The sequence below is a fragment of the Galeopterus variegatus genome, unplaced genomic scaffold, assembly GCF_000696425.1.
Source record: "Galeopterus variegatus unplaced genomic scaffold, G_variegatus-3.0.2 Scaffold3924, whole genome shotgun sequence".
NCBI classification, from domain to species: domain Eukaryota; kingdom Metazoa; phylum Chordata; class Mammalia; order Dermoptera; family Cynocephalidae; genus Galeopterus; species Galeopterus variegatus.
In genome coordinates this window covers 99,896-125,755 of record NW_007730035.1, presented here as the reverse complement: position 1 = coordinate 125,755, position 25,860 = coordinate 99,896, and the positions used below count along the sequence as shown (strand labels likewise).

The 25,860-nt window shown below is 35.9% G+C and overlaps 1 protein-coding gene across 1 annotated transcript in view; it reads right to left on the bottom strand.

Moving 5' to 3' along the window:
* ALS2 (amyotrophic lateral sclerosis 2 (juvenile)) overlaps window positions 1–25,860 on the bottom strand; it is a 74,346-nt gene that overhangs the window by 11,629 nt on the left and 36,857 nt on the right. Inside the window, exons 11-25 of the mRNA XM_008586286.1 lie at window positions 25,184–25,364; window positions 22,644–22,709; window positions 17,869–18,031; window positions 14,112–14,243; window positions 13,571–13,699; window positions 13,064–13,134; window positions 12,562–12,628; window positions 12,020–12,222; window positions 11,840–11,905; window positions 10,435–10,533; window positions 9,428–9,592; window positions 8,199–8,310; window positions 7,912–7,989; window positions 3,841–3,974; window positions 2,552–2,719 (exon numbers count right to left, since the gene is read on the bottom strand). Coding sequence (XP_008584508.1) covers window positions 2,552–2,719; window positions 3,841–3,974; window positions 7,912–7,989; window positions 8,199–8,310; window positions 9,428–9,592; window positions 10,435–10,533; window positions 11,840–11,905; window positions 12,020–12,222; window positions 12,562–12,628; window positions 13,064–13,134; window positions 13,571–13,699; window positions 14,112–14,243; window positions 17,869–18,031; window positions 22,644–22,709; window positions 25,184–25,364 — 1,834 coding nt within the window. The remainder of the gene's footprint in view (window positions 1–2,551; window positions 2,720–3,840; window positions 3,975–7,911; window positions 7,990–8,198; window positions 8,311–9,427; window positions 9,593–10,434; window positions 10,534–11,839; window positions 11,906–12,019; window positions 12,223–12,561; window positions 12,629–13,063; window positions 13,135–13,570; window positions 13,700–14,111; window positions 14,244–17,868; window positions 18,032–22,643; window positions 22,710–25,183; window positions 25,365–25,860) is intronic.

The following is a 25,860-nucleotide window of genomic DNA, read 5'->3' as shown; positions in this document are numbered from 1 at the left end:
GCATTTGATAAAATTCAACATTCATTCATGACAAAGACCCTCTATAAGTTAGGCATAGACAGAAAGTATCTCAACATAATTAAAGCCATATATGATAAACCTACTGCCAATATTATCCTGAAAGGGGAAAAGCTAAAAGCTTTTCCTTTAAGAACAGGAACTAGACAAGGATGCCCACTGCCACCACTCCTATTCAACATAGTGTTAGAAGTACTAGCCAGAGCAATCAGAGAAGAGAAGGAAATAAAGGGCATCCAGACTGGAAAACATGAAGTCAAATTTTCCCAGTTTGCAGATGACATGATCCTATATATCCAACAGCCTAAAGCCTCTACAAAAAACTCTTGGAGTTGAAAATTGATTTCAGCAAAGTAGCAGGATACAAAATCAACACACAAAAATCAGTACCATTTCTATTCTCCAATAGTGAACATGCAGAAAGAGAAATCAAGAAAGCTTGCCCATTTACAATAGCCACCAAAAAAAATAAAATACTTAGGAACTGAGTTAACCAAGGATGTGAAAAATCTCTATAATGAGAACTACAAACCACTGCTGAGAGAAATTAGAGAGGATACAAGAAGATGGAAGGATATCCCATGCTCTTGGATTGGGAGAATCAACATTGTGAAAATGTCCATACTACCCAAGGTGATATACTAATTCAATGCAATCCCTATCAAAATTCCAATGACATTTTTCTCAGGAATGGAAAAAACAATCCAGACATTTATATGGAATAACAAAAGACCATGCATAGCCAAAGCAATGCTGAACAAAAAAAGTAAAGCTGGAGGCATAACACTACCTGACTTTAAACTATACTACAAAGCTATAATAACCCAAACAGCATGGTACTGGCATAAAAGCAGACACAATGATCAATGGAATAGAATAGAGAATCCAGAAATCAACCCACACACCTACAGCCATCTGATCTTTGACAAAGGCACCAAGCCTATACACTAGGTGAGAGACTGCCTCTTCAGCAAATGATGCTGGGTAACTGGATATCGATATGCAGGAGAATGAAACTAGACCCATACCTCTCACCATATACTAAAATCAACTCAAAATGGATTAAAGAGGGCCGAGCCCATGGCGCACTCGGTAGAACGCAGCAGCGCTCCCGCCGCGGTTTCGGATCCTATATAGGGATGGCCAGTGCGCTCACTGGCTGAGCATGGTGCAGCCGGTCACAAAAAGGACAAAAAAAAAAGGATTAAAGAATTAAATATACATCCTGAAACAATAAAATTTCTAAAAGAAAACATAGGAGAAACACTTCAGGAAGTAGGACTGGGTACAGACTTCATGAATACGACCCCAAAAACATGGGCAACCAAAGGAAAAATAAACAAATGGGATTATATCAAACTAAAAAGATTCTGCACAGCAAAAGAAATAATTAACAGAGTTAAAAGACAACCAAGAGACTGGGAGAAAATATTTGCAAAATATACATCTGACAAAGGATTTATATCCAGAAATACAAGAAACTGAAACAACTTTACAGGAAGAAAACAAACAACCCAATTAAAAAATGGGCAAAAGAGCTAAATAGGCATTTCTCAAAGGAAGATATACGAATGGCCAACAGACATATGAAAAAATGCTCAACATCACTCAGCATTCGGGAAATGCAAATCGAAATCACACTGAGATACCATCTCACGCCAGTTAGGATTGCTAAAACCCAAAAGACTCCGAATGATAAATGCTAGCGAGGTTGCGGAGGAAAAGGAACTCTCATACATTTTCGGTGGGACTGCAAAATGGTGCAGCCTCTATGGAAAATGGTATGGAGGTTCCTCAAACAATTGCAGATAGATCTACCATATGACCCAGCTATCCCACTGCTGGGAATGTATCCAGAGGAATGGAAATCATCAAGTCAAAGGTATACCTGTTCCCCAATGTTCATCACAGCACTATTTACAATAGCCAAGAGTTGGAACCAGCCCAAATGTCCATCATCAGGTGAGTGGATACGGAAAATGTGGTATATTTACACAATGGAATTCTACTCTGCTATAAAAAAGAATGAAATACTGCCATTTCCATCGACATGGATGGACCTAGAGAGAATTATATTAAGTGAAACAAGTCAGGCGCAGAAAGAGAAATATCACATGTTCTCAATTATTTGTGGGAGCTAAAAATAAATAAATAAATACACAAAAAAACGGGGGTGGGTGAGAAGACATAACATTTACAATTCCTTGAAGTTGATATGACAAGCAAACAGAAAGGACATTGTTGGAGGGAGAAGGAAGAGGGAGGGAGGTTTTGGTAATTGGCCACAATAATCAATCACATTGTATATTGACAAAATAAAAAATAAAAAAATAAAAAATAAAAAAAGATTACAACCAATTAGAAATTAGCAACAGTACCCAATCATTACTATTATAAGTTCATTCATTCTCATTTCTAGGAAACACCCACCAGCAGTTAACCAAGGTTAACTGGAGAACTACGGTCTCAAGGTCTACGCTGACAGGCTGTATCCATGAAGACTGACCCTGTGCATGGGCAGGCATTTACTTACCTGTCTCTGTGTTGGCGCCGATTGGTGGTCAAGGCCACAGCAATGTTGTCCCATGCTTTCCAAACTTCCCCTTGGCCTGGGCTCTCACAGCCCAGCTGGCGCCAACATTCATCAAACACTGCTTTCCACTTCTCATCAGCCGGCACTGCTAGGTTTCCTAGCTTCCTGCTAATAAAGTCATGTCAACATTTTATTAATCACTTCTTCAGTGCAAAATCATTTTCCAAAGAATAAAAACTTTCTAACATACAACTGGGAATACTTCTGTGACCAAAACTGCCTAAACCGATGGTGATTCTATTTTTAAAGCACTGAATGAAAATTTTGGGCCGGCCCGTGGCTCACTCGGTAGAGTGCGGTGCTGATAACACCAAGGCCGTGGGTTCGGATCCTATATAGGGATGGCCGGTTTGCTCACTGGCTGAGCGTGGTGCTGACAACACCAAGCCAAGGGTTGAGATCCCCTTACCGGTCATCTTTAAAAATAAATAAATAAATAAAGCACTGAATGAAAATTTTAAAGGAATGTTTTTTAGCTAACTAATGTTATTGAATACTAAAATGTATGAATTGTTAAATACAGAGTACATCAGTATTGACTCCTTTTTCTCCTACATTTCCACAGAATTGATTTTGTAAAATTGATTCCTGTTAAAAAAAAAAGACTTTCTGTACTTTGTATATCTCATAATGAGAATTGTGAAATGCATTACATACTGGGTTCTAAAAATATTCTAAGAATAAACATGGTATAGAAAATACATCAAACTCTCAAGAAAATATATCAGGACAAAGAATCTGAGATGCTACCAAAATATAAAAACAAAGCTAAAGCTTCAGTGAATAAAGAAAAATAGACATATGCCAAAAATATGTAAAACATAATACACTTAGCTTTTGCCTTTTTTTCCCCTTCTTATATGCAGACTGTACTATTCCGCTTGTTATAAAGGTTTGATCTTAACTTTTCAAAATCAGTTTGTATATGGGTTCCATTGAAGAATGCTCTTTCAGTCAATTTAGACACCTACATCATTAACAGTAGGATTACTCTCACACATGGCACTTTCACTTTAAATATCTATGCTCTAAGGCTTGTAATCTAAACCAAGACTATAGGTTTAGCTATCTATAGCAGCGTTAGTTGACAATTCAAGGAAGTTATACCTTGTTATAAAAAGAGGACCTTAAAAACCTGATCTTGCTTTTAAAATATTAACCAGCTTTGATAAAAGGAAGACAATTCAAAACAATGAATAATTAATCCAGAATTAACACCAATTACTCACAAAATCTTCGGTCTGTCTTTATCGCTCTCATACAGACTAGGTTTAAAGTAGGTTCCAGTGATTTTTATCCCAGATCCCCATTCTCCACTAAAATAACCTTCAATGTAATCTCCATTTGGCATAGTCAGTGTTCCCTAAGTAAAGTAAGAGGAAAAAATGTGAAGTTAGAGAAAGTATTTTCAATTAAAAAAAAAAAAAAATCAAAAGAAAATCATGAAATGGTTAACATTTTCCTTTTTAACTTGTTCTTTACCAGTCCTCAACTCTTTAAAAAACAAAGTGTGTATATTCATGTCCAAAGAGTGTATAAAAATAATCCATGGGTAAAGGGGGAAAAAAAAAAAACCCACAGCAAAAATTGGAAAATATTTTGAGCTATAATAAACAAACATGGAATATATCAAAATTTATGACTTGATTCTTTTTTTTTTTTTGAGACCAGCCGCACCGTGCTCAGCCAGTGAGCGCTGTGAGCGCACCGGTCATCCCTATATGGGATCCAAACCCACGGCGGGAGCACTACTGCGCTCCCAGTGCTGCACTCTCCCGAGTGCGCCACGGGCTCGGCCCTATGACTTGATTCTAAAGCAGTGCTTAGAGAGAAATTTATAGCTGTTAACACCTGTCTGAAAAATAAAAAAGATCTCAAACCAATAACCTAAAATTATACCTTGAGAAACTAGAAAGAGGAACAAACCAAAGCAAAAAGGAGGAAGGAATTAATAAAGATTAGAAGAGAAATCAATGAGATAAACAAAAATATGGAAAAATAATCAATGAAACCAAAAATTGCTTCTTTGAAAATGTATACAAAATTGAGAAACATTTAAGTAGACCGATGAAGAAAAAAAAAAGAAAACAAATTTACAAAATCAAGAATAAAAACAGAGGATATTACTATCAACCTTATAGAAATTTAAAAAGGTTAGAAGGTGCTATGGTTTGAATGTGTGTCCCCTCTAAAATTCATGTTGAAACTTAATCCCCATTGAGGTGATATTAAGAAGAAAGGCCTCTTTGGGACATGATTAACTCATGAGGGCTCTGCCCTCATTAATATATTAGTGCCTTATGAAAGACACTAATACATTAGTGAGATGGAACTAGCTTAGGCCCTTTTGCCTTTCTACCATGTGAGGATGCAGCAAGAAGGCTCTCACCAGACACCAAATACTGGTGCCTTGATCTTGGACTTCCCAGCCTCCAGAATTGTGAGGAAATAGATTTCCCAGTCTGTGATATCGCGTTATAGCAGCACAGACTAAGACAGAAGGGAAGATTAAGAGAACAGCATTATGCCAACAAACTGGATAACTTAGATGAAATACAAAAATTCCAAGGAAGACACAGATTACCAAAACTGATTCAAGAAGAAATGGAAAATCTGAGTAGACTCATAACACATAAAGAAATTGAATTAGAAATTTAAAATCTTCAAACAAAGTAATGGTCAGGCTCAGATGACTTCACTGGTGAGTTCTCCCAAACATTAAAAGAAGAAATAACACCAAGGCTTCACAAACTTTTTCAGAAAACAGAGGAGGAGGGAACACTTCCCAACTAGTTCTATAAGGCCAGTATTATCCTGATCATGAGAAAAGAAAACTACTGACCATTATTTCTCATAAAAATAGATGCAAAAATCCTCAACAAAATATTAGCATTAGGGCCAGCCCGTGGCTCACTCGGGAGAGTGTGGCACTGGTAACGTGGAGGCCGCGGGTTTGGATCCTACATAGGGATGGCTGGTGCGCTCACTGGCTGAGCATGGTGCAGACAATACCAAGCCAGGGGTTACAATCCCCTTACCGGTCAAAAAAAAAATATATATATATATTAGCATTAAATCCATCAATGTTTAAAAAGGATTATAAACCATGACCAAGTGCAATTTACCCCAGGAAAGCAATATTTGTTTAAAAACAGAAAAGCAACCAATATTACACACCATATTGGTAGAATAAAGAACAAAAACCACATGAACATCTCAATAGACACAGAAAAAGCACTTTAACAAAAATGCTTTTCGTCTAAAATAGGGAACAATGTATAAAGATGTCCACTCTTACCACGTCTGTTCAGCATTCCACTGGAGATTCTAGCCAGTGCAATCAAAAAAAAAAAAAAAAAAAAAAAAAAAAAGGCTTCCATATAGCAAAGGAAGAAGCAAAACTGTTTTTATTTGCAGATGACATGATTCTCTATGAAAGAAATCCTAAGATTCCACAAAAAAGCTACTAGAACTAATAAATGAACTCAGCAAGGCTTTAGGATACAAGAACAAAATATAAAATTAGTAACAGCAATGAACAATTCAAAAATAAAATTAAAAAAATTCTCTTTACAGTAGCATCAATAAAATACTTAGGAATAAATTTAATCAAAGAAATTTAAGATGTGTGCACTGAAAACTACAAATGTTGCTGAGAAAAACTAAAGATCCAAATAAATTGTGAGACATTCTATGTTCATGGATTGTAAGATTTTATATTATTAAGATAGCAATTCTCCCCAAACTGATCTACAGATTCAATGTAATCTCTATCAAAATCTCAGCAAGCTTTATTTCAGAATTTGACAAGCAAGTCCAAAAAATTTACATGGAAAGGCAAAGGATCCAGAATAGCCAGAAAATTTTGAAAAAAAAAAAAAAAAACGTTAGAGAACATATACTTCCTGACTTCACAACTACAGCAATCATATGGTATAAAGCATAAGGAGACACGTTGATCAATGGAATATAATTGAGAAGTAAACATATTTGATGGTTAATGAATTTCAGCAAAGGTGCCAAGAAGATTCAATGGGAAAAGGTGCTGAGGCAATTGTATTCCCACAAGCAAAAAGATCAATTTAGACTCAACTCAAACCATAAACAAAAGTTACCTGAAAATGAACCATAGACCTAACTATAAGAGGTAAAACAGTAAAACCTTTGAAACAAAACACAAGCAAAGATTTCTTAGACATGACATCAAAAGCATGATTCATAAATTTTTTTTGATAACTTAGGTTTCATTAAAATTAAAACCTTTTGAGCTTCAAAAGACACCATTGAGAAAATAAGAGATAAGCTACAATTGTGAGGAGAATATTTGCAAATCACATGTCTGACAAAGGACTTGTATCCAGAATATATAAAGAACACTCACAATTCAACAATAAGACTACAAATGACCAAATTTTAGAAATGGGCAAAAGATTTGAATAGACATTTCATCAAAGAAGACATATGGATGACCCACTAATAAGATCGAGAAATTCACATCATTAGTCATTAGGAAAATACAAATTAAAACCAGGAGATACCATTTCAAACCCACTGAAATGGCTGTAAGAAAAAAGACCACAAATAAGAAATACTGGCAAAGATGTTAGGAAATTAGAATCCTCATACACTGCTGATGGGAAGGTAAAATGGTACAGCTGCTTTGGAAAACAGTTTGGCAGTTTCTTAATATGTTAAACGTCAATTTACCATACAATCAAGCAATTGCACTGCTAGCTATCTGCCTACCCAAAAGAAATGAAAACATATATCTGTACAAGCATTTGTATTCAAATGTTTATAGCAGCATTATTCACAATAGTCTAAAGTTGGAAAAAACTCAATGTCCATCAATTGGTGAAGGAATAAATAAAATGTGGTTTTGGAAGACTGTTCAGAAATAAAAAGGAATGAAATACTGTACATGCCACTATATTAAAAACCTCAAAAACATTATGCTAAATGTGAAGAAGCTACACAGAAGAGACCACATGTATTCCATTTATACTAAAGGTGCAGAAAAGGCAAAATCTACAGAGTGATAAAGTCCATTACTGGTTGCCTGGGACTGGAGCTGAAAATGCGAGTGATGTGAATAAACAGAAGGGATCTTTACAGGTGATGAAAACATTCTAAAATTGGATTGTGGTAATGGTTATACAACCCTCTATATTTACTATAAATCACTGAAACAAACACTTAAAGGGGGAAAATTTTATGGTATATAAATTAGCTTTTATAAAGTCAAGAAAAATTTGTAAAAGACTGTATTATAGAGAAATAGAAGAAAGTTAGTTTCCAACCTTTCCATTAAGAGTCCAGTCATCTGAAAATTCTCCATCATAGATAGTATCATCTTCAGAAAGTAAAACCCCATTTCCCTACGTGAAGAAACAAAACAAAATCACAACATATAAAATGCAGAGTAATTGGAGTACATGCAGCCATGTCCTCAAAGCCTTGCATAATCTTAAAAGACAAGGAAAACAGTAGGAAGAAGGTAGAAAATTAACAAAAAGATGATCTAAAAAGTTAACAACAGAGCAGTTTTAAAAAGTCAATAGTAACTATATGAAAATATTCCACTCACCATCATTTTATTAAGGTGAAAGTTGCCTTCATAGTATAATCCAAACTGGGTAACTACTACACCATTCCCTTGACATACATCATCTTGCCACATTCCCATATACTTCTCCCCCCTGCATAGAAATAAAAAGAAAAAACCAGTGATAGCAAGGATAGAGTGGGAAAAAAACAATTATCATCATATGGAAGATCTCAAACACCACCCCTAGGTTGGTACTGGTTCCATTCTTCTAGTTAAAGTGGTTACTTCTGTCTCCTCAAACACAGGACAATGTGATAACAAAAGACATCTCACTCAGAGTAATGTTCTCTCAGGAATCTAATATTGTAGTCTACCTGACATAGATCTGTATATACTCCATGCACTTCCTTGATAACTTTAAAATATATAATTAAAAAGAATGCCAAGAATTTAACTCTAAATAATTTCATTCAAAATGTAACAACAGAATCAAAGCTATGCACAATTTTTTTCATACCCCAAAGTTTGCTAACTTAAAGAAAAAAAGAAATGGGGTTTGTCATAAAAGGCCCATTTTTCACCTACTCAAACTTAGAGAAATCTTACTAATCTCCATTAATACAAAATAAAAACTGCATGTTAAATAATCATAGAGTTTAGTGATAATAGCAAATTTTTTAAATCCTACATTATGAAATATATGGTACTTAATAACACTAGAGAGGAAAGAGTATATATTAAATCTGCAGCAAACCAGGACAAACCAAATATGGAAGCAAAATAACTATATTCATCCCCAAGGTTTAGCTAACAGAATTTAACTAGGCTTGATTCCTGGGTTGCTGGCATGGTAACAAGCCTCTGATCTGAAAGTTGTTTAGATACCATTCTATAACCCCAAAGGAAATTTCCATTGGTGTCCCCCTACCTTTTATTCCTATTTTCTATTGACTGCAATAAAAGCTTTTCTTCATATAAAGATTTGGTAGCTTCTTTGAGACATTAAAAGCTTTGTATGTGTGAAGCTCTAAGGAAAATGGTACCAATGTTAACTTTGAATGATCCTGACCTCAGAAAAAGTAACCTACTGTCTGGTCCATAGAAAAACGATAAAATGATGCCTGACAACTCTATTTCCTTATTAAAAATGTTCTTAATACTGTCAAATTAAGATGGTCAGTGTTCATAAAATTAGCACAATTTTTAGAGGAGTATAAGAACCTTATCTTCTCACACTAAACTCTGAGATTAGAAGCAGAATACTGTACCTAGTGATATCATCGAACACACCATATCCTGCTTTCTTATCCATTACCCATTGGCCAATGAACATACTGGGAGAAGAGGAAGTCAATTTTCCACTTCGTAGGAGACCATGACCATGACGCATGTTATCGTGAAAACAGCCTTCAAACACTTCACCAGAAGCATAACTGTGGTTGGAAAGAAAGGATAAAGATCACATGTATATTGAATTCTGATGCTCACTTTTACAAAGTTTAGGAAATCTAAAACCATACTGTCTCACTGGTAGCTATAATTGTTTATTTGTTTATATGATTATTTTTCACTAATCAAAAAAATCTCATTTTTGAATGATTGAGACTAAGAAGTTAAAGATAGCATGGGTGGTATCTTATATTAACATGTGAAAAAATGTGTCTTTAGTCCCTTATGGTAAAATGAAGTAATGAGTTACCTATGAGAGGGAAGAATAAAAAGTTTTGTTCATATTAGAGTTGAATAATAAAAATAAGACAAATTTATAGACAAGACATGTAGGAGACTATGAGAAAGTTATTGTTTATAAGGTATATATAATTTAGATAAAAACTAAATTTAATAACCTAATATTTTCATCTTATGATCAATGAAGGGTTGATCTTTTTTTTTTTTTTCCTTTTTGTCTTTTTTCGTGACCGGCAACAGATCGCAACCCTCAGTGTTGCGCCCATACCGGACCGGGACCGGCAATGGGATCGCAACCCTCAGTGTTGCTCCCGCACCTTGCTCAGCCAGTGAGCGGCCGGTCTGTATGTGGGATCCGAACCCTCGGCGGGAGCGCCACCGCGCTCCCAAGCGGCGCACTGTAGCAGTGCGCCACCGGGTCGGCCCCCAAAGGGTTGATCTTTAAAAGAAAACGTTACACAGAGTTTCAGTTATTAGAAAAGTAAGTAATATTTACTTCTTGGAAATTCTGGCTACACAAACATTTAGGTTTACAAGGTTCTTTAAGAAAGAAACACCAGTTCAACAACTTTTCTGATGTTATTACCTATAGACTCCTTGACCACACATTTTTCCTTCTTTCCAGTGGCCTATGTAATGGTCTTCTTTGTTCAGTGCCTTGCTGGGGATTCTGTATTCTCCATAACTGCCAAGGAAAAAAAACATCAGATGTATTTATGACATAGTCACCTTTTGTATATATATACTGGTAAACATTTTAACAAGAATGACAAAGAAGATTTACCAATAGGAGGAAAGGGATAAGCGGTGTCTTGGTTTAAGCTGTATCTATTGACTAAGCTGTTTGGCAAGTCTTAGAGGATTAGGATATCAAACCCACTACACTGAGAGATTAGGTGTTTTATTCCAAGTCCAATGAAAAACAAAAGACCTGTGTCCTGGGCCTATCTCTGTCACAGATTAAAAGCACAACCTTGGGTAAGTGCAGGTATCCAGCCCCCCCATCTGTATAATAAGGGGCAGGGGGTAAATCAGATTAGCTAGTCTCTTCTCATTCTAAAAATCTATTAACAAAAGATTAAAAGACATCACAAAAATTTACATTATCGCACACAAAATCACCTATACAATTGTATATCTCTTTATACAGTAAAATAAATTTTACTTTAACATGATACAAAATATTTCACTACCAGAAATTTATCATGTAAAAATATTTACAGTGTTAGAAAACATGACAAGTTTATACAAAGGTAACGTGTCATTAGGATAATACAAAGAGTACTTCAAAAGGTTCGTGGCAAAATAGAATTAAAAGATAATACGAATCTTTACATGAGCGTTTTTTTTTTTGTCTTTTTTCGTGTCCGGCAACGGATCGCAACCCTCAGTGTTGCACCCGCACCTCGCTCAGCCAGTGAGCGGGAACCGGTCTGTATGTGGGATCCGAACCCTCGGCGGGAGTGCCGCCGCACTCCCAAGTGGCGCACTGTAGCAGTGCGCCACCGGGCCGGCCCCTACATGAGCTTTTTGAAGTACCCTTGTATATCATTTGGAAGATTTCTCCTTTAACATATCACAGAAATTAAAGATGATTTAAATAAAACTACTGAAAGGACTCTATGTCCTTTGTGTAAAGGGGGCACTGTTGTCTCAACAGTCTCACCATCAACATTACCCAAGGTTCTCAGTCTCTGCAACTGAGAAATAGAAGGTAGTCCCAACTAGTTCCATTTTAGCAGATGGAAGGTGTGTAACTTGAGGTCATTTGGCTACCAAGGTAAATGATTCACTCTAGGTAAATCAAAGGCTGCGCCCCAGATCCTAACTCTCTTCATAATTCACACACCTGCATAAGCCCTAAAACACTGTATGCATTTCTAAAAAACAAAACAAAAATCTGCTACTTGTTTGAAAAGCAACTCTGAACACAACATAACAATTTGTGACTGAATGTGAATTCACCCTCATGTCTTACACAATTTTCTTACCCATCTTCCAAGCCATTCCTGAACATGCCAGAATACATCTTTCCATCGGGCCACTTCAAAACCCCTCTGGAATGTATAAGCAAAGAATAATGCATGTCAACTAACGTTTCAGATCATCAATACTTTTTCTGTAATGTGACTATCATCCTCATTCCGGGCATAAATCTTAAACATTTTCACCTGCCATGAGGCTTCCCTGAAAGCCAGCGTCCATCATAGACTGCATCCTTTAGGCGAGGATCCTTGTAGAAAGTATATTTGGCACTGCGTGAAATGGGTGGTTCTTGCCTCTGAACGCTAATGCCACTTCCAAAAGGTGGAAGATCAGATGTCCCCCTCAGAGCCTGATCCACAGCTTGGCTTATAGCCCGTAGCCACTTAGTCTAGGAGCAAAAAGTAAATGTCAGTAAGCTTAAGGTAACCACTCATCAAGCATTACTTTAAATCCTGCTAGCTTTCCTTGGTGTGAATAATTTCTCTGTCTCCTAATTCTTTTCTTATTAATTGAGTGATATTGATTAGCTTTTGGAATTCACTGCTATATGTTTAAAATTAAGTCATATTAAAAAAACAAAAACCTATAGTTTTGGCTTAAAATAAAGATTTGTCAGACATAGCTGTGGATCATTAGTCAAGCAAGAATTACTATCTCTTCTTTACTACCACAAGAGGCAGAAACAGCCAGGCCAAAGATAGGAGAAAAATTACCATAATGGACTAACCTTTTCCTGGGGTGTTGATGAAATGAGAGTGAACTGCTCCTCAGGTGTAGTGATCTTTAAGCCATTCCTAAAATGTTCACAAGGATAAATACAAGGATAAATACCAGTAGATACGACAACTGGTCATTACAATATCAATCCTCAAATATGAACAGCAACTATTTATTTCAAGAGGAGAAGTTACTTAAATGTAAATACTCACACTCTTAATTTGGATCCCACAGTGAGGGAAAGAACACAGAGTTACTCTGCTCTGTGTTGACCAATGAGGACGGAGATGCCCTTCTACAACCTATCAGGATTTGTCATATCTTCACAACAGGCCATTTTATTTCACAATAGTCCATTTTACTATCTAATGTGTTACAAGGTGAGCCTCACTGTGCAAAATGGGAATATAGCCTCCTAAGACCTCCTGAGTTTTTCTTCACATTTAGGGAAACAACCTGGTAACAGAAGGAGAGAACTGGAGGGGTATGATGGGGACAGGGAGCACACTTACACACCACCAGCTTCTTCAGAAAGTGGCTCTGCCCACAGCGTGGCCAAAGGGAAAACATGGTGTGTGGAGAACTGAAACAGAGAACATGGAGGCATGTGTGTGAAATCTGATGTAGACCTCGGGGTCTCTGTCCACACCCTCTTCCGGTCATTAACCCATGTGAGCCCTGCAGTATCTGCTGCATAAACCCCTTGAAATGGTGAAGTCTATGTGGGTGCCACCATTTCTGCCACTTAGTCCTCATAACACAGTTAACCCCAATGGGCCTCACCATCTCTGCCACAGGGATCCCTTCACATGGCTGACAATCACTCGTAAGCAGGAAACTAAAAAAGATCTCTGAAATCCAGCCCATACCACAAATGCAAGCTGTAGCTAAACATTCTCTTTTACACAATAGTTTCAGTGAAATCACAACAGATTTAACACAAACTGATGGTATAATTAATTAATAAGTATAGTACTCCACCTTGTATGGCCTCTTTTAAAGTTAGGAATGTGGCTTACCTGGGCATGGACCAGGGCATCATTAAAGAGAATGAACCAATTCACAGAAAACCGCCCAGCATGCTGCAGAGATAGGGCTCGGTTACTGCTCTCACACAGCAGTCGACGCTCTGGCTTCCTCAAGGAATCCTAGAATTTAAAATAAACACTAAGTTGAACAATCTAAATTATTTTTACATGCAAAGAGAAAATGAAACAGACACAAATCACATTTAAGGGAATTCATTAGTCATAGCTTAACTTGGTGCTCAACCTAAATTTAGATGGGATCCAAACACTTCATAAAATTAGAGCTCAAAGGAGAGTAAAAAGAAGATGAACAAACTAAAGAAGATGAGGTTAAATCTTCAGAGGGGATTCCTAGAAATGAGGGAAGCTGGTGAAACTTAGAGCATCCATTGCTATGGTCCTTAGTTATTTTAGGAAACGAATCTTTAAAACATTATTATCATAAACAATAAAGAACAGAGAAACTGATGGCAATTGTTATGGAAATGTCGGCTGTTTGGTGGAGCAACAAATGACACTTGGCATGGTTTACCGTCATTTTTCCAGGAAAGGTCTTCCAGAAGCCCAGTGTGTATTCTGCTTCCTTCCTTTTCCTGCCGAGATGGAGAGCAAGAGACTCATAACAAGAACTGGAATCCTGCAGTTTCTGATATTCTGGAGATGTCTAGGGATGAATAATTAAGGGGGGAAAAAAGATGAAACAACGGTCTAGAATCTGTAGCCTCAGTGTGATTTAGTTATATTAAATTTAGTAGGGAGAAAATTCAGCACAAGAACAGAAGTGGTACACTTAAGAGAGCTGGAAAAATAAGAATGGTTTCAAAAGAATTCTACTACATACAAGAACATATAAAATAGGGAAATAAGGGGGAAACAAGCACTGGCATTATCAATGAGAAAAGCAGCAGACTCAGGATAGAGCAGGAGTTCTCAAATGTTTTGGTCTCAGGATCCCTTTATTTTGCATATGTGGGTTATATCTATTGATATTTACCATATGAAAAAAAAATTAAGAAATGTTTAAAAATCTTTATTAATTCATTTCAAAATAAAATAACATTTTAAACTAACGAGTAACTGTTTTCCAAAACAAAAAAAATTTAGTGAGAAAAGTGGCATGGTCTACATTTTCTAAATCTCTTTATTATCTGGTATAAGACAGCTGGATTTTTATATCTGCTTCTGCATTTATTGTTATAATACGTTGTTTGGTTGAAATACGTGAAGAAAATCTGGTCTCATAAAGATATTTATAGTTGGAAAAGGGGGAAGTATTTTAATAGCCACTTCAAATAATTGTGGATATTCTCCTTTGATACTATATTAAAACTTATTAAGTGGTAGTTTCTTAAAGGGTAGCTACAATGTGGAATCTGAAACCACAGCAATAAACTTTTTGTACAACAATAAACTTTTTGCACTCTTACATTAAAATCCATGGGTTTACTTTGCACTTTGAAGAGATCTTTTACCATACATGATTTTGTAACATTGTGGATTGAATATTTGGAAGGTACTGGTTGACTAAGTTATATAGATCTTCCAAAAGTTGATAGGTTTTTTTATACAAGATCATAAATCATATGCTAATATTACCACCTATCTCATCAGAAAAATCCCTAAGTATTGGGAAACTATCAGGCTGAATGGTAAATATATGCCTCTAACATTCTAGTTTTTGCTTAAAAGTTCAGATTTTATCATCGGCAATAAATACTATCAGCTTGTTCTCCTTGCAATAAAAGGTTCACTTATTCATTTTTATGAGAAAATATCTGCCAATACCCAAATGTGAATAACCATGGTTTATCTGTCAATTGTTCTTTCAAGATTAAAAAAACAAAAAATGCAGCTCTCCACTCAGTTACAATTGTGCTTTTTCTTGAGAAACCACTACACTTCAGTATACAGCATAACTGCTCTATACGTGCTTGTCATTTCATCACACAGAATATTAAAAAATGTATACTCAATAGTTGAGGTTAAATAAAATTAATAATTTTTTCTGCTTCATCAAGAACATTCTTCGGTGAAACTGGCGTTTTTTGTTTTGTTTTCAACTGCAAGTGCATGGTTGTGAAGAACACAATGACTGCTAGTACAGTTTGGCTAGTACACAGCCAGTGCTTTGATTCCTGCTAAGGAGCCAGCAATTTTTACCCACCTGCATTTTTGCACCGTCAATGCAAATGACAACATGGTGAAAAAGGCAAATGTCTCAGTATCTTCATGAAAATAGTTTTGACCTTGTGAACCCCCTGAAAGGGTCTTCGAAACCCCTTGGGGTCTGCAAACCAAACTTTGAGAACCAACTACTGGGATAAGGTATAATTGCTGTGCCATGAAGCAAGTGAGCAGAAGGTAAGATGAAAGGATTATCCTTCACACTCATGACTAATTACTTTATATTCCACAATTCCTAGAGTCACTCACACTCATTTTTTCCCATTCATTTAAGAAATATTTAATGAGGATTACTACATACAGAACATTCTACTAAGTATTATGAATAAAAAAACAAGTAAGACATAATCTTTGTCTGCTGGAAGCTTATAATTACACAGAGAAGATAGAAAAACATACACCACACCAGAATAATGTAGTGGTTTTGTTAATAGGTTATATATTAGAAGAAACAGTATAGTAAAGTGATTAAGAGAGCAGACTCTGGAACCAGAGTGCCTGAATATGCATCCTAGCTCTGCCGATTCTCAGCTGTGCCTCAGTTCTCTCATCTGTAAAATACCTATTTCACATGGATTAAATAAATACATATAACATGGCACATGGAATGCATTCAATAAATATTCTTTTTTTATGTGGAGAAGTTTAAAACTACATATATATACACTTACATATATGATGTCTAGGCTGTACCTTAGACTTACAAAATTACAATCTATGTGACAAAACATAATATGTGCATTTCGAAAACACTTCCACAGATAATTTTGGTCTCCTCTGATAAGGATAAGGACCGCTGATATGGTAAGTGAACACAGTGCTAGTAAAGCCCAAAGGAGGGAATAACTGATTCTTACGAGATGGGAAATGGAGGGAAAGGCAGTATTTTCATAAGAAAATTACTTTTGACTTGGGCCTTGAAGCTTTCCCATCATGGATGGGAGTAAGGATGTTTCAGAAAGGAAATATAAAGCACGTGTGAGCTATATCTAGGGAATATGAACTAACGTATAGGACATAGGCTAGAAACAAAAGAGGGTATCAGTTTATGAAGGGCCTTGAATGTCAAGCTAAAGAGTCTGGATTATTCCACAGAATCAAGGCCCTTCAGACTAGAAATAGTACAATTTCAGACTCTGAACAATTCTAAGCTGATGTAGTAGGGATGATTTTGATTGATTGAGGCCATATTGAGGTGAAATCTGTATCTAATTAAGTTATTTGGTAGCTCAAACCTTCACAGCTAAAACTACATCAGTTTGGGTTAAAACTGAAACCAGATTAAAGAAAATACCTATAAGATCACAGTAGGATCAAATGTAGAAAGCCCACATCAATTCCTGGGTCACTCTGGGGACTGAAATCTGTCTAGATCAGGAGATAGGTTCCAAGATTAAAAAGATTCTAAATCTATAAGGGACATAGGAGTCATTATGGTTTCTCTAGAGCCCTTCAGAGTGGAAACAAAATAAAATCACATAATTCAGTACAATTTCAAAGGACAATGTCACAGGACCAGCTTTAACATACACCCATATCTAAGAGTGGTACTAATTTCTTAGGACCCCCCCCCTAACTAATTTTTTACAGAAAGTGAACTAGTTAACATTTGAGAAAATCCTATAACAATGAGTTCTCATAGCATTTGCTAGGGTGTCCCAAATATCTAGCATGAGTCTATCATAAATCCAGACCTGGTGGTAACACCCTTGCCTTACAGGTGTGTGTCATTATACAGAAAGCCAAGGCTTTCAAGAGCTCTGTGAAACTCATACTCCGTATGCATTCAATAAACTTTGACAACTACTGAATGAGTAGCACTCATAATAGGATTTCAACTTTAGACACAGTTTCATAAAATGAATACAATTAATCTTGATAAGATCCTGAAAGGAAACTGAATCCACAGCAAAGAAAACTAGATTTAACTACAGTCATACTTTCTTTCCTGTTTCATTTCCCTTAAGAAAAAAAAATTTAATTAGACACATGTAAATATTAAATTAGCAGAGTTCCAGAGCTTGTGGTGGCACAATCCAAACAATCAAACTACTATTGATCCTTGGCTTCCCAAGTGTCCAGAGGAGATAAATGGGCGAACTTACCACTTCAAAACAAGTAGCAAGCTTTAGCAAAACTTTTGCATAATTATGAAGTCTTCTGATTGGCAAAAAAAACAAAGTATTCAGTATTTCCATGAGCTGAGTGCTTTCATCATTCACTTCCGATAAATCTTGCAACAGCTCTTGATTTTTATTTAGGAAATCACTGTTGATAGAAGAAAAAGATTCAGTTAATCATTTTACTATTGATAATATGCATGATATCGAATTCAAAACTTCACTAAATTGTACCTTTTTCAGAATGCACATTTTTAGGTGCTATAAAAGTGGTAGAAGATAAATACAATGAAATAAACCAGAGATAATTAAAAGAATTTCCATATCTATAAAATAGATTTTTATTTTTTAGTATAAAAAGTATTAATGATAACAATAGTAACTCTAATAGACATGGTTAATCATAGACTTGTGCCTTATATTCTAGGAAGTGAATCATGCATCCCATAGTTTCAGAGAATAATCAGAGACCAGTTGACACCATTACCTATTAATTTCAAAGCCAAAAGTCACAGCAATAAATGGCAAGACTAATTGCTGCAATCACTTGTGCTACACACAAATACTGGAGGAAAAGCAAAGCTCCTTGCTCCAACAGAATTAGCCTGGGTATTAAAATACTTCTAATTTCTTCTTTTTTCCTTCAACTATTGATCACCTAATAAGAGTTTATTACAGAAGAAGAATAAAAAGCTTCAAGAACCAGTACTACAATCAACAGAAAACACTAAAGCAAATTATATGTGAAGATTTCAATGCTGAGATCTTCCAAGAAATTTCAAACTGAAGCCAAAATTTAGTTTTTATATTCAGTTTTCTATAAAGTCATTAAAATTTTATTGCAAATTTTAATGCTGATTATTAACTCATTGAGACTATGTTCACCAGACCAAAATACTTAAAAGGTTTGTAACAAAGTAAGAGTTGGTGGGACAGAATAATTATCTGTCACTTAATGAGCAACAATTATGTGCCAAGAACTACCATGAGTGCTTTACAAACACTACACTACAATCCTTAGCTACAAGGCCTCAAATAAGACACAATGTCTGTAAGTCTATAAGACTGTAAGATAAGAATGAGTCATTATATAATCCCTTAGAGAACTATGAAATAAAGAGATATTTAACCCAGAAATTGTGAAGTATCATCTTGGAAAGATGGAATAAAAATATGTAATAATTTCCAGGAACACAAAAGTCCAATGGCACAAATCTGACTGTTTCATAATACAGTTAAGAGATCTTGGAGAGAGCACTGAGGAGCATGGCCCAAACTTTTTATTTCTATCTGGCTTGTGCTGATGTTCCTACTTCCTCCCCCATATTCTGCTGCACAGATAAGCTAAGAACACTCATTTAACCCTACAGAAGTTTTCTGCTTTGATCTGCTCTGAGAGATGGAAATAGGACATGGTAAGCACATACTCCCTCGAACCATATTCCTCTGGGTGTCCAATATCTAGTCCATACTCGACCAGAAATATTCCAAACTCACTGTGAACCCTATTACTTTCCAGGAATCACTCATGTTCTTGCCTACAGCCTTCCCCAAAAGGAGCCCTGGTATGCCCCCAGGAAATCCAAACCAGAGACTCTGCTCAGCTTATCTTCTCTGGGGAGTTTTCAATCTAATACTGACAACATTGCTCTTTCCTTACATGGCTGTTTGTACTTTTACCCACATTTTAAAAAATAAAAATAAATATATTAAAGGTAGAAACAATCCATGTGTTTCTCAGCATATGAACTGAAAAACAAAATGTGCTATATACATACAATGGAATATTATTCAGCCATAAAATGGGATGAAATTTTGTTATATGCTACAACATGAATGGACCTGGAAAAACATCATGTATAAGGAAATAAGCCAGACACAGAAGGACAAATGTATGATTCCACTTATACAAGGTACTAAGAATAGGGAAATTCATGGAGAAAGGAAGTAGAATAGAGGTTACCAGAGGCTGGGGGGACAGAGGATTGGGTAATTATTGTTTAATGGGTTTTTGCTGTAGTGATGAAAAAGTTTGGGGTTTAGATAGTGGTGATGGTTACACAACATTGTGAATGTATTTGATGCCATTGAATTGTACACTTAGGAATGATTAAAATTATAAATATTATGCTATGTATATTTTACTACAGTTAAGAGAAAAAAACCTGCATAATAACCAAACCACCAGGTTGGCCTGATGTAAGTAGCTAAGTGATTAATTGAGTGATGAGAGCTTGAATATCATTATCCAAGATCCACTAACTGCCATGTGAGCTCACTAGTTGTGCTCTAGAGTTTGCAAACTCTTCTCTTTTAAAATGAAATCTTTAAAATAATTTAAGTATTGACTTTGTAAGTAGAAACTGAAAACAGATGACATTACTGCCTTTTACTATGTAGAACTTTGGGATTTGTGAATCATCATTTGGGAAATGCTGCCCAAATCCAGACTTTACATCTCCTGCCAAAGCTCAGAGTCACCCAGTGTTCGTTAATGGCTGTCCACGTGCCCAGGCTCTGGGCTTGGTGCTACACAAGAGGCTTTCAACTTCTGTCATTTCATTTAACTGCTCTAGCAAGGACTCAGGTTAATTCTTAAATTCTGTGAACCTAACTCTGAAATACTAGAGGAAGGTCAACAATGAAGCAGAATAAGCACAGGGTCAGCAACTGCCATAGTCCTTCAAGAAGCCCAGAAGTCTCCTATTTAAAATGCCACAAGTCTCCACCTATTTTTACATCCTCCTGTAAATAAACTTGGTTTTCTTCAAGCATTCTACTTGAAAAAAAAAAACTTCAATTTTCTTTCTGATTCATTTAATTATTGGTTTGGCTACAACTATTTTCTCCTATTTTCTTTGTCCATGATTCAGCATTTCACCAACATTAAAGGTTAAATAAGCTATTTTAGTTATTATAACAAATGCATTATAAATCATTAATGTAAAATCAGGAATTACAACAAATGTAAACATGTCAAAGAAGCTCTCAGATTGAAAAAACAACAAAACAATAAGTCCATCTATTTGACGCTTATAAGAAATATACAAAAACATCACAATACAATACAGAAAGGCTGAAAGCAAAAGAATGGAAAATGGTATCATATTAATACTAAAAAAAAGACAAACAGCAAGATCAAGTATTTTGACTGTAAAAACATAATGTATCAAAACTTGTAAAACACAGCTACAGCTACAATTAGAGGGAAATTTAGAGCCTTAAATGACTACATTAGAAAAATTAAAATATTAAAAATTAACAAAGTGCTAAACTCATGAAGTTGGAAGAGATTAACAGGTGAACACAAAGGAGAAGGAAATAAAGAACAGATATTAAGGGCCGGCCCGGTGGCGCACTGGATAAGTGCGCCACTTGGGAAGCGCGGCGGCGCTCCCGCCCGAGGGTTCGGATCCCACATACGGACCGGTTCCCGCTCACTGGCTGAGCGAGGCGCGGGAGCAGCACTGAGGGTTACAATCCCGTTGCCGGTCCCCGGTCCGGTGCGGGGGCAGCACTGAGGGTTGCGATCCGTTGCCGGATACGGAAAAAGACAAAAGACAAAAAAAAAAAAAAAAGAACAGAAATTAAATAAAAAACAAAGGAAAGAAAGGAACAACTAATCTTTGAAAAGATAACAAAAAGGGTTAAACTGCTGACAAGACTGGCCAAGATAAAAAAAGGCCCAAACAAATAATAACTATGAAAAATAGGGAACACAATTACAGTTATTATAAAGGTAAAAATATTTTAAGACAGTGCTAGGAACATAACGTCAATAAATTTGAAAACAAAGATAAAATGAATGATTTTCTAGAAAAATATATATAACTCAAGCTATAGGAAGAAATAAAGACCTGAACAGACTTATTCATTAAAGAAACTAAATCAGTAGTTTAAAAACTCCCTACATGAAATGCCTCCATGAAGGCCATATATTTTTATAGATGAATTCTATCAAATCTTCAAAGTGTAAATAATCCCTATCTCATACAAACTATTCCAGAAAATAGAAAAGGGGAGAAAGCTCATCAACTCATTTTATAATTGCTAGTACAATCCTTTTACCAAAATTGGGCAAGTTGAGAAGAGAATGAAAATCTTATCTTCGCATAGATGGAAAAGAATTAAGTACTAGCAAATTGAATCTAGCAATGTATTAAAAAACTAATACATAATGACCACTGAGTTTATCTTGGGAACTCAGAGATATTTTACATTATTAAAAAGAAATAAATTCCTCTCCAACTTTTAGGAATAGGAGCTTTTTAACTCTATACATTATATCTACTAAAAACCTAAGGTCATCATCTTTATTTATTTATTTATTTATTTTAAATTAATTTTTTTGTGAAATAAGCAAAGCACAGAGGGATAAATACCATATGTACTCTCTCATAAGTGGGAGCTAAGAGAGAAAGAAGGAAGGAAAGAAAGACCACAGTGGTGTGTGGGACTTGCAGAGGGAGAGAACATACCTAGGGATACAAAGTGGAGTGGGGAAAGAGGGAAGGGGAGGGTGGTCGAGGATAATTGAGGGGATAATTGGATGGGGGACACGGGGTATAATCACAATTAATACCATAATGATAATCAGTGGCTAACAGTACCTGTCCTTTACATGAGTTAGTGAAAGTCTACATTTTGATTTGTTTGGCAAAATGATCAAGTCAAAGCTTTCCCTGGGCACTCAAAAACACAGAACACTATAAAACATGATCTTTATTAGAATGATAACTGGAAGGTATGTATTTGCTTACATGGCAGGCTTAGCAAGAAGCTGAAATCCTCCCATAACCAGGAAATTTGTAATAGATGTGCAATACCTTGAGCAAAAAAGAAAACACATGTACATTAGTGTTAAAATATAAATTAGCTCTTCAAAGTTTTCAAACAAGTGCCTGGAACAGATACTTCTTGGTATCTCACCAAGTTTCAGAACTTTAGTGATGTCAACATTCTGAACTGTAAAGGACTGAGGGGGAGCAGGTAGTATGATAATCACAATAACCAAGAGAGGAAAATGCAGTTTAATATATATTAATATGAAAAGAAACACCTAAAGCTATGAAGAAGATGCTAGAATTTACTTTGTAGATATTACCTGGTAACTTAATTAACAAACTTGAGAAAATATGATTTAAATTGTTGAATTTTTAAAGAAAATTTTCTCTAATTTTCACTTCTGGTTTCACAATTAAGTCTTCAGAAATGAATAATAATGAAGGTAAGAAAACATGTTAAAAGAGCTTGAGTGAGACAGTGTTAGAAAATATTGATTAAGTATTGGTATACTGCTAGAGCACAAGTCTAAATATACTGCTTTGAGTCGTGTACATCTCATACTCCTAGGCTGGCAAATGGAATCAAATGACTTTGAGAGAGAAGGGAAATTCCTACTAAAAATAGCCCAAGGTGCTATACACTTAAAAATGGTTACAATGGTAAATTTTATGTGATGCGTGTTTTACCACAACTCAAAATAATTTTAAAAATTCATATGTAAATCTAGATTTTTTTACTTGCCCCATCTATAGGAATAAAATATTAGGTTAAAAAAAAATAGCCCAAGGGGCCGGCCCGGTGGCGCACTGGATAAGTGCGCCGCTTGGGAAGTGCGGTGGCGCTCCCGCCCGAGGGTTCGGATCCCACATACGGACCAGTTCCCGCTCACTGGCTGAGCGAGGCGCGGGAGCAACACCGAAGGTTGCGATCCCGTTGCCGGTCCCCGGTCCGGTACGGGGGCAACACTGAGGGTTGCAATCCGTTGCCGGACACGGAGAAAGACAGAAGACAAAAAAAAAAAAAAAAAAAAAAAAAAATAGCCCAAGATATCAAAACAAAAGCACTTTCTAGCATAAGGCCTAAAGTATCAGAGAAGAAAAAGAAGTGAAATAGATGTATTATAAGATGAACACAAGTCAAAAAGGAAAAACACTAGTAAAAAGCTAAAACCTTCACACAAACAATAAAAATCTCATTTTAAAAAAGTAACTTAGGGGCCGGCCCGGTGGCGCACTGGAGAGTGCGCCGCTTGGGAGCGTGGCGGCGCTCCCGCCGAGGGTTCGGATCCCATGTGGAGACCGGTTCCCGCTCACTGGCTGAGCGCGGTGCGGGTGCAACACCGAGGGTTGCGATCCCGTTGCCGGTCAGTAAAAAAGACAAAAAGGAAAAAAAAAGTAACTTAGTATCAAGTTATGTTATTTTTATTTTTCAGATCTCAAAGATGATGAAAAAGACTCAGACCAAAGTATTTCCCCCTAGACAGCAGCTTTAAATATATTCAGTTTTGCTTAGAATTAAAATTGTCTACATCTATCTCACACATATACATAAGTCTGAAAGGAAATACACTAAGACTGACAGTGGTTATTTCTGGTGGTAGGATTATGGGCAACTTTAAATATCCTTTTGATTATCTTACTGTACAATTGTCAATAATAAGCATACATTACTTATGTTATAAATAACCGAAAATGAAACACTGGCAGAACATGAACTCCCTCAAGGCAGGTGATTTTCATTGGCTCCAGGCCGTGGCTGCTGTGGACATGGAGGTCCCTGCAGTGCCTCGTACTGAGTGGGCACTCAGTCAATATTTGTTGGATGACTGAGGTATAAATGAATAAAGAATAAAACCTATACATACTTCAGATCAACAGCATAACCTACTATACATTAAAATAACACTTAAATTATGCCACTCATCATTATATCAAAATACAAATTAAGAAAAAATGAGAAATATTTTAAGTTAAATTTTCAAATACACTTGGGATATTTTACTTGAAGAACATGAAAAGAACCCTGGATAACTATTCTAGGTTTTATTAAGAAAATATCTTCACATTAAAAGTACTTAGGTCTTTTAAACTCTCATTTATATGACAGTAAAAGCAGATACAGAACAGCTCCATATTTACAATCAGCAGTTGGTTTTAACATAATTTTTTTAGTTATTTATTTCCTCAAATTTTAGTACAATTTAAGTAAACAAAACTGTTCTCTAAAAAACCAGACTATAGTACATTTTACATAAATTAAGTATACTATCAATCATTCTGCTATCATATAGAAGGAAATATGAGAGTTCATAATTTTTAAAACCTTTTTTTTTCACTTAGAGAAAACTAAATTTTAGCAATGCAGAACTATAGTTGGTTTAAGATTAAAATACTGCTTTGCAATTTCTATTACCTTATATCACTCTCCCTAATCTAGTCTCTTCTGATTAAGGAGCTGTTCCCCTTGGCAGAATAACCCTGCAGAGATTGAACATGACACGGGACTCGATACTTGCTCTGTATAACTATCCAAGAAGAGACTTGCATGCTTCAGAATGACCAGACTCCTGGCTTCCTTTATCCCATGAAGGAAGCTGCTCAGGGAGGCTCCATGCTGACCAATTAGGTAACACAGCTTACTGAATCGGCTTGCCACCTCCTGCAACAGCTGGACTGTAGTCACAGTGCCCAAATTTTCTGTAACAAAATCATGATAATGATAACAATAACATAACCTAAAGACTGCATACTTTCTTATGATCATATCATCAAGATCATGAATGCTCCTTTTCTAAGAATACTTAACATGTTGAGATATACTCTCACCTGTGGAACCCAAATAATTACAGTGTTAAAGAAACTTCAGAGATCACAGAGTCCAGTCATTTGAGTAACTTGTTAAAAACAAATTCACAAAAACTTTACAGATTCTGAACAATAGGTCTGGTATTAAGATACGAAGATGAAAATTTTTTTAAAAGGCTTTCCGAGTTATTATGTAGATCAGCCAAATTTTGAGAACCACTAAACTAATCCAACTCTCCCTTCGTTCTGAAGATAAATAATCTGAATCCAAGACAAGGGAAGTAAATTATTTAATTTCACACAACTGATTAGTGACAGCAAGGAATTAAACTCACTGTTGTAGTTATATCTTGGTTAACACTTTCAACCTTTTTTGTACTGACTTGTG